At 40.0% G+C, this 14,331-nt stretch overlaps 1 protein-coding gene across 4 annotated transcripts in view; it reads right to left on the reverse strand.

The window, feature by feature from the left end:
- Positions 1-8,048: 8,048 nt before the first annotated feature.
- SRPK1 (SRSF protein kinase 1) overlaps positions 8,049-14,331 on the reverse strand; it is an 89,666-nt gene continuing 83,383 nt past the window's right edge. For all 4 annotated transcript variants that reach the window (XM_027876407.1, XM_027876405.1, XM_027876406.1 and 1 more), the window contains 2 exons: positions 13,622-13,714; positions 8,049-10,744 (listed from right to left, as the gene is read on the reverse strand). In XM_027876407.1, coding sequence (XP_027732208.1) covers positions 10,560-10,744; positions 13,622-13,714 — 278 coding nt within the window. In that variant the 3' untranslated portion in view covers positions 8,049-10,559. The remainder of the gene's footprint in view (positions 10,745-13,621; positions 13,715-14,331) is intronic.

Here is a 14,331-nt window from a genome sequence, read left to right on the forward strand (position 1 = left end):
ATGGGAAGATGAGTCTTCCTGACTTCAGGTCTTGTGCTCTATTTGCTGAGCCACCTGGCTGCCCTGTTAAGGAATCCCTCTTTTATATGTAAAATGAGAATGTTGGACTAGATGACTTCCAGCTCTAAATCTATGACCCTTTGCAAAACCTTAAAGACAATATAATTCAGCATCTTTCTTTTGCTGAGGAGGAAACTGAGGTCCAAAGAGAATTAACTTGGGCAATATCATACAGGAAATTAATGGCAGCCCTAGAACCATTTCTCTGCCTTTCGGCAACCTCACATTCCTTGTTTTGAGTATTTGCTTCAACAAGAATCAAGAAGTTAAACCCCACTAGCCATAACCCTTTCCCACCTTGGGTTATATAATGATGCAGAATCTGGGGGAATGAGATTATACTGTTATACTTTCCTCCCCAGCTGTAACTCCATTTGTAAGCTTGAAAAAGCCAAGCCTGAACACCTGCTCATGTACTCTCCCATGGCCTCAGCAGGAGGGCTGTTTGTGACACTTGGCTTCCCCTCATGATTTCCTTCCAGTGCCTCAGTCTCCCAAAGTGGAGGAGATGTGGAGAGAATAGGCCTACACTCCACTGAGATTCAAGCCACAATGGTGATCCCTTCTTGGGGGCAAAGGAAAGAGAGCCTTATACTTGAGAGAGATAATGAACACTGATGCAAATTGCTGGTGGAATAGTTGAGCAGTGTTGAGATCAAGTAGGGGGTGAGGAAAGAGAAAATTAGCTAATTTTTAGCTTTAGTTTTTCTTTCTTTAGTTTTTTTTTTCTTTATCTAGTCAACATTTGATTTAGGAAACCCTTCCAAAGTCAGCTAGGTGATGCAGTGTTGGACTTGGAAGTTAGGAAGACCCAAATTCAAATTCCACCTCAGACACTTCCTAGCCATGTGACCCCAAGTCATAACCTGTCTGCCTCAGTTTGCTCATCTGCAAAACAGGGATAATAATAGCAACTCTCACAAGGTTGTTGTCAGGATAAAATGAGAACATATGTACACTACTTTGCAAACCTTAAAGAGGCTAAATGCTAGCTTTTATTATTATTATTATTAAAAGCTGAGGCTTTTAAAAGCTATAATTATTATTAAAACTCTAGATGCTTGAGGAGCTATGTAATTAGAAATGTAAACAACTTGAGTAAACTAGTATTGTTCAGTTGTCAAACTCCCCTTAACCGCATTCAGGGTTTTCTTGGCAAAAATACTGGACTGGTTTGCCATTTCCTTCTCCAGTTCATTTTACAGATTCCAGGAAACTGAAGCAAACAGGGTGAAGTGACTTGCCCAGGGTCACACAGCTAATAAGCATCTGAGACCACATTTGAAATCAGGAAGATGTCTTCCTGACTCCAGGCCTGGCACTCTGTCCACTGCACCTGAGCAAACTAGTACCCTTCCCTAGGTATCAAGTTTTGATTTTCCCTCTGTAATAGAATATTTAGGCTAAAAACGACATGGAGAAGATATCCTGTCCGGTCCTCTTACCTTCCATGTAGAACTTCATTCCAGATGAGGATGACTAGATTTTCAAAAAGACCTGTAGAGAGCCTGCCTAGAAGAATGCACAGAGTACTGGTATTTAAAGGCCAGTTTACTCATCTGATGAGGTTGGAATAAATGACCTATAAGGAGCCTTCTACCTTTACATTCTGTGATCCCGGATCTTTGGGCAAATCACTCCATCTCAGATGCTCAGCTCCAAGTATTTCTGTAGTCCTGTCTCACAAGAGAAAAGTGCTTTGTGAGCTTTGAAGGGCTACAGAAATGTGAACTGTCATTTTTTTCCCACTATTCCATAGAGTTTGTATCTCTATCTCATAAAACTTAAGAGTGGTTTGCTTTGCTCTCCCCTTTTTGGAAGCCCCATAACTCCACTGTGTTGAACAAATTTCCTCATATCCACGCATTTTACCAAGGAAACTTCATGTTCCTTTACAAGTGTAGCTGGAAATCAGGTGCTCTTTTTCAAACCTCTTTAATGCCACCCCCCCAATAGCTCTTTTCTTGATGCCCTAAGGAAATGATTTTATAAGAGAGGTATATAATATTGAAAAAAGCAATGGCCTGGAAGGGAAGAAATCTGGGTTCTGATCCAGGCTTTATTACTATTTACCACTTGTGCGAACTTGGGCATGTAATTTCCCCACTTTGACGTTGTTTACTCATCTGTTAAATAAGGTGGTTAGACTAAATGACCTATTAAGGTACATTTTAACCCTGATTCTAAGGCTTTATGGTAAACATATTTTTTCCCTTTCTTTTTCCCTTACAGAGGAAGTCTGAAACAGTTCAACATCTGGGTAAGTAATTCAATTGCTGGCCCAATGCATGTATTTTAAAATGATACAGATTTTTTATTAAATACTGAAGAGCAGAGCCTCACTTCTCATTCTTCTCCAAGAGTTTCCATTGCAGAAGATGGAAATGGCTCAAATACAACCACTGATGATCCTAATTTGAGGAAATGATGAGCTAGGCTTTAGTTAAGCTTGTGTCCCAAATAGCCAAGTCTGGAGGACAAACAAAAAACAGGCACATAACTTGTTGCACCATACAGGGTACTCAAAGTCTTAAGCTACTAAAATTTTTGAGATATCCTATTTGTTAGGTTGGGGGGTGGGGTGCAGAGAGTGAAGATTTGTATGTGTCTTCTTGTGGCCCAGGGGAAGAAGGTGGTTGGCACATGTGGGACCGGGCATCTTCAGCTCCTCGTTTCTCTCATATTACAGGACATCTGCTTCTTGTAAAGAACCCACACACAACTTCAATATAAAGTTACAGAATCTGATTCCTCAGATGGAACTTTATACCTTCCCAACTGCCCCATCTTCCTCTACTTGAGTCCTTAAGTCTCGATGCAACATGGAATTAGAACTTGGGATTTCACCATGGTTGGAGAAGACACAGTCCAATGACGGTGCTGCTTTTCGGGTGCTACAGAAGAACTAAGGAAGGGCAGCCACCAGCTGATGTAAAGAGTACTGGGCTGGGAGTCAGGAGACTTGCTTCTATCTTGGCCCACCTCCACTACTAAACAGTCTAGTGCTCTGGAAGAAGTCATTTCACTTCTATGGATGATGTTTCCTCACCTGTAAGAGGAGGGGTTGAATTCAATCTCTAAGGTCCCTTTTTACAGTTCTTATAGCCCTTGAAAGCCTAAAGGACTAAAGTCTTTGAGATTAGGGCTATTTAAAAATAACACGAAGAGAAATTTTATCTAAGTTTACTCCAGTGGAGTTTTTAGAGGTGACTATTTCTGGATTATTCAAGGGCTGATTATCCAGTTTGTGGGATTTGGGGGCCATTTTACACTCAAAACTATCTTTGCTTTCCTTCTCCATCTCTGGCTCATTTTATTGCTCTAGAATGCAGAACTGACATAGGGATGTACTATTAGGCTGAGAAAACTCAAATTAACCTAATATTTGTAGAAACTACTATAAAAATCTTGTGGAGTGTTACAAAAGATTTTTACTTTTGTTAACTTAGAACTTGTCTCTCTGGCCTTCCCGCCTCCCCCCCTCCCCCATTAGCAGGGACATTTGAGTTGGCTAATATTGCTAAACTGGTAGAATTTATATTGTTCTAATAACAATTAAGTCACATCGAGTCAATATCTACTATATTAATGCAACCAGGAGCTGTAATTGGTTAGTTTTGGAAAGTAGCCACCTTTTAAATCTGGACAAATTAATTTCCATGTACAAAATAAAACACATTCGGAATGGAATGCCTTACAAAAGTCTCCAGAGGTCAGAATGCAGGTAAAAATTCATTGCTTTGCACCAGTACAAAGACATGCTTTGTTTGGTAAAGTTGTTTCTGGGTCTGGGGAAATGGCTCAGAGTTAACAGTGCTCAAATGATCTAGTTACAAAGAATTTTTTGAGGTGAATAATCCTGGTTATTTTCTCCAGCTGTTGTCCAGGTAGCAGGCACTGATTCTGCGTACTCCAGAGTAGGGGTGTACAGCTAAACTTAACTGTAAACCCTTCCCAACTCCTTTGTTCAAACACTGATCACTTTGTCCCAATCCTTCAAAACATTTGGGCTCACACACACACAATTCATATACCCTAGGAACTCTAGAAAAGTAGAAGGGATGGTATTCTGCCCTCTGCACCCCTCCTTGCCCTAATGAAGTCTAAGCACTTACCTCTTGCTACAGAAAGGCCTTATCTCCAGGTCAAATAAACTGTGAACGTAATTCCCAATATTTTACTATCAGAAATTTCACTAATCAATTAACAAGCATTTGTCAGACATCTATTATATGCCAGACGCTGAATGCACAAAGAAAACAAAAAGTTTCTGCTCCCAAAGAACTTCTGTTCTACGGGGGAAATGCATGTATACACAGGATACAGGATTATCTTGGGGCAGGGCACTAACAGCTGGGGGGGATTAGTAAAGGTTTCTTGTAGAAGACTGACCATGAAATGGGTCTAAAAAAACCTATGGGTCTTAGGGGGATGGAGATATCTCTTCACTAAGGGTACATAAAGATGATCAGTTTACATTAGTATTACATTCTCCTAATTTTTTTTAAGAGGCAGTAAGTAACTTGCCCAGGGTCACAGAGCTAGTGAGTAAATGTCTGAGGCTGAATTTCAACTCAGGTCCTCCTGATTCCAGGGCAGGTGCTCTATCCATCTAGCTGCCCCCTACTGATTAATTTGTGTTTGTAGCATTCCACCTATCCTTTCCCCAAATAAAAACTTAAATGTTGTTTCCAGAATTCAACAAATAATCTGGCAGGGTGATATTTTCTGGAGCAACTATATTTACTTCTTTCCTTTTTCTCCTCATTTTAAGAATTCAGGAAATTCTTTGTAATTTTAATTATGGCCCTGCTTAAACAATAATCAGCACATACTATCAAGTTGTTACATAATTTGGGTGACTTCTCTATGGGTCTCAGTTACAAAATAAAGGAACTTGGTTATATCGGGGATTTATATTTTTTGTACACGGCTCCGTTTTTGGAATGTTTTTAAATGCCTAAAATACACAGAATTACAAAAGAAACCAAACATATTAAAACATAGTTACCAAAATATTAAAAGTTCATAAACCCCAGGTTTTCTCCCTCAGACCACTTTTAGGTCTCTTCTAGCTCAGATGCTCTAGGATTTTAGCCAGAACAAAGGACTCAATCAATGGCACCAGTTAAACTTTCCAGTGACTGTCACCTTAACTGGACCTCCTCTATAAGGCTGGGACTATAGGACTACAGGTGTCATTTCATTAAGGCACGAGGGCAACCCTTGTCCAAACCCAACCCTGCAGAGACACAGATGTTGGAGGAACTGAATTGGGGCTGCATCAGATGCCTGGTCTATCTTGGATTAAAAGGTGCTTAAATTCCAAACTTGAACTTGAAAGGATGTTTTCACAACTTTGCCAATTATTTCCCTCTCCTGTTCTCTGAAACCATAAACATACCTTGTCATACTTGCCAGGGCATGTCCTTATTTAAATGGGCTTTTAAAAACCATCTGGCACAAAGCGAAATTAGACTCCAATTCACTTAGTCACTAATTACCTTGCATCTCTCTCTGGGAGCCATAAAGCAACATTTTTTGATAAATCAGATTAGAATTGGGGTGACAAACTAATGAAGGCTGCTGAGAGAAACGGACCAAAATCTAGAGGTCTACATAATTTGTAGTAGTAACACTTCCTCATATTTTTTATTTTTTCATGCTTGTGCTTCCTGGTTTTCAGTAAGCCAACCATACCCCTTATTTAATACAGAAGTAAATTCTAGTGTTTACTATGCATTTTCACATGAGAAATCAATTTCAACAGGATAATAACATTATCAAATATTTCCCATACCTCCCTAAACAATCTTTTTTGTACTATTTTTTGGGTATGCGTTGTGCCAGTTTGAGAATCTCTGCTGTAGAATTAAAATCAAGGAACAGGGGAAATTATTCAATACAGTATTGTCCGTTAAATTGGCAGACAACTGTAATCCGCTTCCTAACCTATAACCAAAGCAGCAAATATCAGTGTCAATGTAGCCAAGTCAAATCCTTTCAACTTAAATCATGATAGCACAATTTTTAAAAAGGCGTATCAACTGACAAAAAAAAATCAAAGCTACATTTTCATACCCAATAATTCTATTACATCATTCAAAGTCTATTAAATTATGAAAAGGTAAAAAAAAAAAAGGTTGAACCAGAAACCCTCTCATTAAAGCTTTGATGTAATGACAGACAAAAAGAGATAAAACCAAAAGTCTTATCAAGTTTTTATTAAGTTTCTCAAGCGGTAAATGGTGGCATCGAGGTGGCAGATAGTGCCAGGCCTGGAGTCAGGAAGATTCGTTTTCCTAAGTTCAAATTTGGCCTCACATACTTACTAGCTGGGTGACCCTGGGTGAGTCACTTAACACTGTTAGCCTCAGTATTCTGGAGAAGGAAATGGCAAACCACTCCAGTATTTTTGCCAAGAAAACCCCAAATAGGATCACAAAGAATCAGATGTGACTGAACAACAAATGCCTGCAACTCTTTTTCAACTCTGGCCCCAATGCCAAACCCCTCAAGGTGATGCAAACTAAAGGCTGAAGCTTAAATTAAGAACTCATTGTCACTGTCAACAACTTTATAGTTTAATATGGCTGCAAATCCCTTCTAGGTCTCCATTTTCTTATTTGTAATATGGGGTTGTTTCCTTGTTTTCATAAAGATGTGATTCATTTTAATGATGTGATAAATTCACTTGCTTGTGGTATTTTCTGAAAGGGATCAAGTATCTGTTTAGATATCTACATACTTATAGCACCCTTTCCCCTCTTGGCCTCAGCCTCCCCTCCCAAAACATCATTTTCTACGACTAAAGGTTTTACGGGTTTACAAAACAGTGTTTTGTCTATGAGGTTAGTAATGATGATAACCACTCCCTTACCAAAACACAAACTAACCAGGTTATTTAGTGGGCTCCATAAAACTCACAAAGACACCACGTTTTCCGAGTCACAGACCAGTTATCTGGAGAACAATTCTGAGAATTTCAACTTCAAGTTCCTTTATCAGGAAATCTGATCAACTGGAAGACACTCTTTTCATCTATAAACTTATTTCCAAGACAGAATAGGTCTAAGTTCGGTGCCATTCTCAGGAGGTAGAACAATAGGCCTCGGTTAAAGTTAGTTTGTATTCAGACCAATTCTGGTGACATTCTAGCCAGCAGCTACAAGAAATTTTGATCTAGGAATTTTTGTTGTTGCTGTCTAACAGCACTGCTCTTTTCCTTGGGAAGCTAGAGGGGGGAGGGTTAACACCTGGAGTACAGGGATTCTCAACCTTTCTGGTCACGGACCCCACTGCAGTTTTAAATACACAGGATAACAAAGGAAACAAATACTGAAATAGATACCAAAATATTTTTTAAAATTAAGTTTGTGAACTCTAGGTTAAGAACCTTGGAAAAAAGGGTCCTCAGGCTGAAGTAGAACCAAGATCCTTGTGACCGGCCTGAGATCTTAGCACTCAAAACTCAAGTCAGTTTAATATTCATGTTTGTAAGGGCCAGCTAGGTGGCACAGTGGATAGAGCACTGGCCCTGAAGTCAGGAGGACCTGAGTTCAAATCCGGCCTCAGACCAAACACTTGACACGTACTAGCTGTGTGACCTTGGGCAAGTCACTTAACCCCGATTGCCTCACCAAAAAAAAACAAAAACAAAACACAACACCAAAAACAAAACAAAAAAAAGTATTCATGAAACTAATTTTTCTACTTCAACATAGCTTTTTTTTTTTGGGGGGGGGGGGTGTGTATAGAGGGATGGTATCATTGTTTAAGAACCAGCATATTCACTTTAGGCTCACATTTAGGTCAACATCCTACAGGCCAGGGGCAGGGAATACAGAATACATTATTATCACCCAAATCCTCAAGTTTCCTTTAGGTACTTTCACTTCAAGATTGATTCCTCCTACTTTTCCTCCCCATTCCATAAGTCTGTAGGAGCAATTCTTGTAACAAATAAACAAACGCTTCCTAGAAACGCGTAGGTTATTAAATAATTTGTTTATTGTATTGCATTTACAAAGAAAACAGACAGTGCACCCAAGTAGAAAGAATAAAAACGTATTTTCCTTCAGGGTTGTTGTATTGTTGCTTTTTACTGACAGCAAGTACAAATCCTTTAGTGAGCATTTTATGGCAATTTCAACGTAGGATGAAAGCTCAAGAGGGCAAGCCCAGGGGCAGCTGGAAGACTGGATTCTACAGGTGCCTCTTGTCTTCTAGTCCATCTGGTTCCCTAAGTGAGTCAGTGGAAAAAGCCCTTATTTGGTAGGGAAACATTTCAGAGATTAAGTTACAGGACTTACCACCATGATAATAAGAAGTTATTCCTTTTGCATCAGAATTATTTCTTTTATATCAGACTATCTGTTGAAAAGGAATGACTACAGTTTTCCTTCCTCAACACCACCACCAGAAATGCCTTTAACCCTACTATTATGGCTTAATGGCATTTAAAGAAATATAACTTGAGTCCTAGTTTATCATTACTAAAAATATAGATAAACCTGGCAATCCAGGGAAAAATTAAGTTACTGAAGGATTTCCCTGCCATTATAAATGCTTAGTGAGCTTTATTATTCTCTTTATTCTTCACAGATATACACGGGTAGCCTGGCCCAGAAATCCCCTAGAGAAAGAACACCATCTGATCTCATTAGTATCACCAAATCAAGAATCTGATGAATAGGCTAGCCAGACAAGGACATGTAGGGAACAGTGCTTACATATTACATGGATCACATAGTGGCATCACCAATTTCCTTGCCATTAGATTCCAAACTCAAGGAAAACCAAGCAACAGTCTTGTAACAGTCTTAACAGTTCTAAAAACATTTTCTCTCAAGTTACACTTGTTTGGCTTTTTCTAAATTCCATAGTTCCGAAGCAGGATCCATCCTCTATGAGGGCATTGATTGCCAAGGCCCTTTGGTCCATAATGAGGAAGAGTTGCTGTGATCCCAATCCTACTGAACTTTGGCTTTTGGTTATGACTCATAATATAAGGGGGCAAATCTGGGAGACCCATCTTTAAACTAGCAAATTCTACGAAAGGTTTTAACTTTTCCTTGTAAAAAAAAAAAACCAAAAAACCAAAAAACCAACCCCCCTCCCCCAAGCCTTAAGTATATCCCAACCTACACTCTAATGAGCAACCACCTGTATGCTGATACTAGAAAATAGCAGCAGAGAATGGCTATCTTTTTTTGGGGGGTGGGGGTGGGGTGGGGGAGAATAAAGCCACACCTTCCCCCTCCTGGTTCTTGTGTATTTGGATTATGCCTAAGCATAATGCCAAACCTCTTAAGAAAAAGAAAAAAGCAAAGCCAAATGGGGAAATGGACTTCAAGGCCAGAACCTCGGGTAAATTAATATTGATGAAAGATTGAAAGTACTTCTAAGGAATTGTTTGCAAAAGAATCAGAAGCTCTGGGTGACATATTTTTCACTTCTCAGACACAAAGGACCTAATACCTAGAGCTCTTTCATAGTCATCCTGTATTCTTTAGCGATAGGGTGGGGGGTTTCAACTCAAGCAGAACGAGTAAAGTGCCAGCCAGGGTTTTAAAAAGCAATCAAACCAATACCCCTACCCTCCCCCCTTAAAAAAACACCCCCAAACCAAAACCCTCTGCTCTCAGGAAAGCAGAAGATGTGTAAGGAAACACTGCTTACAAAAACCACTGCCTGTCTGGAACCAAAGGGCACACCTGCCTTTGGAAAGGATTTCTAGTCAAAGGTTCCAGTTTCAGCTTTCCATTTCCACTGTATCTATTACAGTCATACCGAAGATCCCGGCATAAGAGAGTTAAAGTTACACCAGTAAATATGGAGACTGAACAGTACTAAAACTCGGTCTTGATTGATGTAGCCCATTTCAAAGATAGAAGCCAAAAAAGTTGCAGGAAAAAAAATGTGACTGTAAGGAATAACACCAACCATCCAGGAATAGGATGCACTCTTAATACAGCACATTCAGTGTCTTTGCTGCACATCAAATTACACCTTTTTCTCATCCTTCTGCTGGCAATAGAATATGCACTAGAAAATTTGACTCTTAGAGTCAGTGAGTTAAGGATGGGCTCACACATCTTCGTTGCGCTCTTAAAAAAAGGAAGCTTATAATTTAAAGGAGGATGTTCTAATGGAAGTGAGAAGATGATGGGCAGTTTCACATTCCAGTCCGTTAGTCTTTGGCAGAGCCCAACCAAGGCAAAACTCACTCAGGATGCCCAATGGCTGTGGGGAATTCCCACAGAGTCAAGTAAGCAAACCCAAATGAACATATTGGATTAAAAAATAACAATAATCTAGGAAGCCTTGAAGGAAGAGCTTCACCCTGAAAAGGGAAAGGAGAATGTTTGAAAGGGACAGGAAGAGGATTAAGGATGGTAAAGAAAGGGAAGGAAGGGGAGAATCTGGAACAGCTGGGTCAGTGTATAATCTCTGCTGCAAACCAGAGTCCAGAGGATTATGATGTTAGGTCAGTGACTTTAGGAGTTAAGCCAGGGGTGCCTGAGACACTCTGCTGCCGTAGCTCTTTTCTCAGGAATCAGCTCCAACATTGGCAATAAGAAATCTGTGAAGCCTGCTGCTTCTTCTTGAGACCACTCATACTTCTCCACTAGAACTTCAAAAAGGCCCCAAGGCTTCAGTTTAGTGATGTGTTTCAGGTCACCTGTGGGAAAAAGAGAATAAATGAAAATGACCAGTAAGTATGGATAGACAATGTCATATTTTCATGTAAACCCACTTTTCAATCCTGGCAGAAGCTACTAAGAATGCTGTAGGCATTAGTACTTTTAAAAAATAGCAAGAATTTAACCTTTCCACAATAGCAAGCATATCTCCTTTATAAAACATACACATAACTTTCAATGCCTTCTGTGGAGGAGCTCACGTTTTTAATGAGCATCCAGAACTCACTAAGTCTTGTACTCTTTTTTTTTTTTTTTGGTCTCTTCTTAAACATCTTCAACTAGTCAGAGGAATCATATTAGTTTGTGATAAGCATTAATTCTCGTTTTATAGCACACCTAATTTGGTCCACTAAATCGCCAAGATCTGCATTTTGGTATAAGCATTAATTACGTGTCAGGCACTGAGGATACAAACACTTAAAGCTGTCCCACTGAAGGTAAGGACATAAAAATGTTTTGTTTTCTTTCTAACTGTTAACCACAAGACCACCTAACAGTCTTGAGAGGCAGAGCTAACAAAATCTAAAGAGCTTTGCCCGCAAAAGAGCTATGGGTTTTCACAAACCGAAGGATTAATAAGTCAGTGATAGCTAAAAAAGTTAATGTGCTCTTTGGCCTAAGAAAGGCATGGCATAATTTCTAGAAATAAAGAAATGCTAGTCCTACTATATTCTACCCTGCTCAGAAAATGTCAGAAGGGCCCTGTTCAGTCCCAGGCACTACATTTTAATAAGGATGTAGAAAAGTGGAAAGCACCCAAGATGGTGAAACACCTCAAGTTCATGCCTTATGAGGGCCAGCTGAAGGAAATGGTGTTTTGCTAGCAGATTAGACTAGAAGAAGGGGGAGAAAAAGAAGGGAGAAACAAGGTAACTATCTTCAAATATTTCAAAGGCTGTCAAACGAAAGACTTAAGACTATTGGTCTGATCCCAAAGGTTAGAACTGGAAACAATAGGCAAAAGTTGTAAGAATGCAAAAATTTAGGCTTGAGGTAAGCAAAATCTCCTCAAAATAATTTGAGCTTTTCTAAGTAAAACGGACTGCTTTGGAAGATAATGGGTTCTTCCTTTAGGAAAGCACTAGATGAACACTTAGCAGGCAAGTTCTGAAGGGAGAGGGAGGAAGGGAACAAACATTCACAACCGCACCTACAAAGGGCAGGGTACTGGGCTAGGTGCTTTACAAATATCTCAAATGATCTTCACAACAGCCCTGGGAGATAGGTGCTCTTATTATCGCAGTTTCATAGTTGGGGAAATTAAGGTAGATAGAGTTGAAGTGATTTGTTCAGGGCCACACAGTACTTAAGTGTCTGGGGTTACATCTGAACTGAAGGTCTTCTTGACTTCTGATTAGTTTTTCAAGTATAGGTTGAACTAGATGGCCTAGAGGTCCATCCCAACTCTGACATTCCGTGTTGATATGAATATATTGTTCCTCCCCCTAGCTCTTTTGCAGAGTGGGGAATGGAGAGAAGGCCAAGACAGAGAAAATGGAAGGATACAGGAGGAAATTTAGGTAATGCAAAAACAAAAACTTATTTAAAAATTATATATAGTTCAGTTACATCTGTTCTAATACTCTGGGGCTCAGAATATGTCACATTAATACAAAGCTTCCTTTAAAAAAAAAAAGAATTGCTAATTTGCATAAAAACTGCTAAATTTTCAAAAAAGGAAGACAACAAAATAAGATCCTACAAGATTTATTTTACAGCATGCCATCCAATTCTGCAAGTTAAGAGAAATGTTAAATTAATCTTCTCTTTAAGGCACATTTTCCACATGCAGTAGTTAATTTTATATTGCTTTGGGGCTTCTTCCTCCAATCTTGTTTCCAATTTTATCGTCCTACAATAATACTATTTACTAACTTGATCTGATGATCTCTTTCCTTCCCTGGATAAGTGGTATTTACTTAACTATTTGCTTGTCATTATACATTTTCTATTTACTATTATTCTTTGCATGAAGTAAGGAAACCCTCTGAAAGTCCATTTAACTAATATCAAAAGACTACATTTTAGAGATGGAACAGGGCTCGAAGACTTGCCCTACTTCGCCCTGAACATTTTACAGATGAAGAAAGTGAAGCCCAGGGAGAGGAGGTGACCAGTTCAGGTCCTACAGCTCGTCAATAGCAGAGACATGAAGGAGCTTCAGATCTCCTAGGCCACTGCTGTTTCTACTCTGCCACACTACTTGAGGGACATTTATTATCAGCAATGGAGGCAACTGTAGGAAGAGATCAGAGGACAGGAGAGATAAATTATCTCTCCCAGAGACAGATCTGTACTTTTCCTTCTTTTGTTTAAAGTAAATTTCTAAACTTTCACACACATGTAATACACATTCAGTTGTAACTACAGCATTCAAAACAAATTTCCAACTTTTTACATCATACACTCCTGGCATCCAGCACCCTCCCCCCCATTTAGTATAAATGACAGGTGACCATGCCAATACACATTACCTCCAAGCTAGCAGTCACTTATACACAAATTATCATCTCTCCACTGAGGGAAGAGGAGAAAAGTATTCAGTATTACCATTATTTTCTGATAAATTAAATTCCCCAAACTTGAAGCTTAAGGTTAGAGGTTCGAAGATCTGGAGCTCAGAGGGTCCTTGGAGATCATGTGGCTCAATGTACGTATTTTACAGAGCAGGAAGCTGAAGTCCAGCATAAGCACAGTCCTCTATACTGGCCCTCTCCCAACAGGCAGGAACTTGACAGAGTTGCTCCTTTGACCCAAAGTTTCCTGGGGGGGTGGTGGGGTTTACTCACCTCTTGGGTTTTATTAAAACATTTTCCCCTAGTGTCAGGGGATTAAACAATTCACATGTCTTTTACCTTTTTTGGTGAAAAACTCCTTGGAATATTTTCCCGCCACAATGAGCTTGCGAGGCACCTTCCCCAGCAGTTCTATGATCAATGCAATGTGATCTGTGTGTTCCAAGCATTTTAAGAGGAAAGAAAAAAACATCCGTAACAGGGCTAAGGCTGACCCACTTGCTGCCAACCAGCAGATGCAGCTCTGGAGAACCGTGGAAAGAGCGGCATGCACACCTCTATACTTGGCAGAGTTCTAATGCCCATTTTCATCTGTCAATGTGAGGGAAGGACTCGATCCAGCTGATGGAGAGACCTAAGAGCCACACTGCTAGGTACCCATGTCGGGCGCCCTGGCTGTTGGCTAGTATGACACCTGGGTGCAAATGCTCTGCTCCCCACGGCTGTACGTCCCTGACGCCTGCATGGAAACTAACATGATTCAATACTACCTCTGCGATTGAAGAAGTCCTGTGAATATTTCCCATTGAGGGCAAAGCGTCTTGGAATTCTGCCTATCAGCTCTATAATATGCGCAATGTGGTCTAAAACAGAAGGGCAAGAAGAACAGCATCAAGGGCAAGCTGAGAATAAGCTTTACTCTAGAGTCACTTTTTCCAAGGACTATTGCAAGTAGCTACAGAACACACGCTGGGGATGGGGACCAAACACACAGTAACTGGCAAACCAGGACCACTTTTTATTGGCGGGGGGGGGGGGGGGGGGGGGGG

Source organism: Vombatus ursinus, unplaced genomic scaffold (genome assembly GCF_900497805.2).
Source record: "Vombatus ursinus unplaced genomic scaffold, bare-nosed wombat genome assembly UNPS02014811.1, whole genome shotgun sequence".
Classification (NCBI taxonomy): Eukaryota; Metazoa; Chordata; class Mammalia; order Diprotodontia; family Vombatidae; genus Vombatus; species Vombatus ursinus.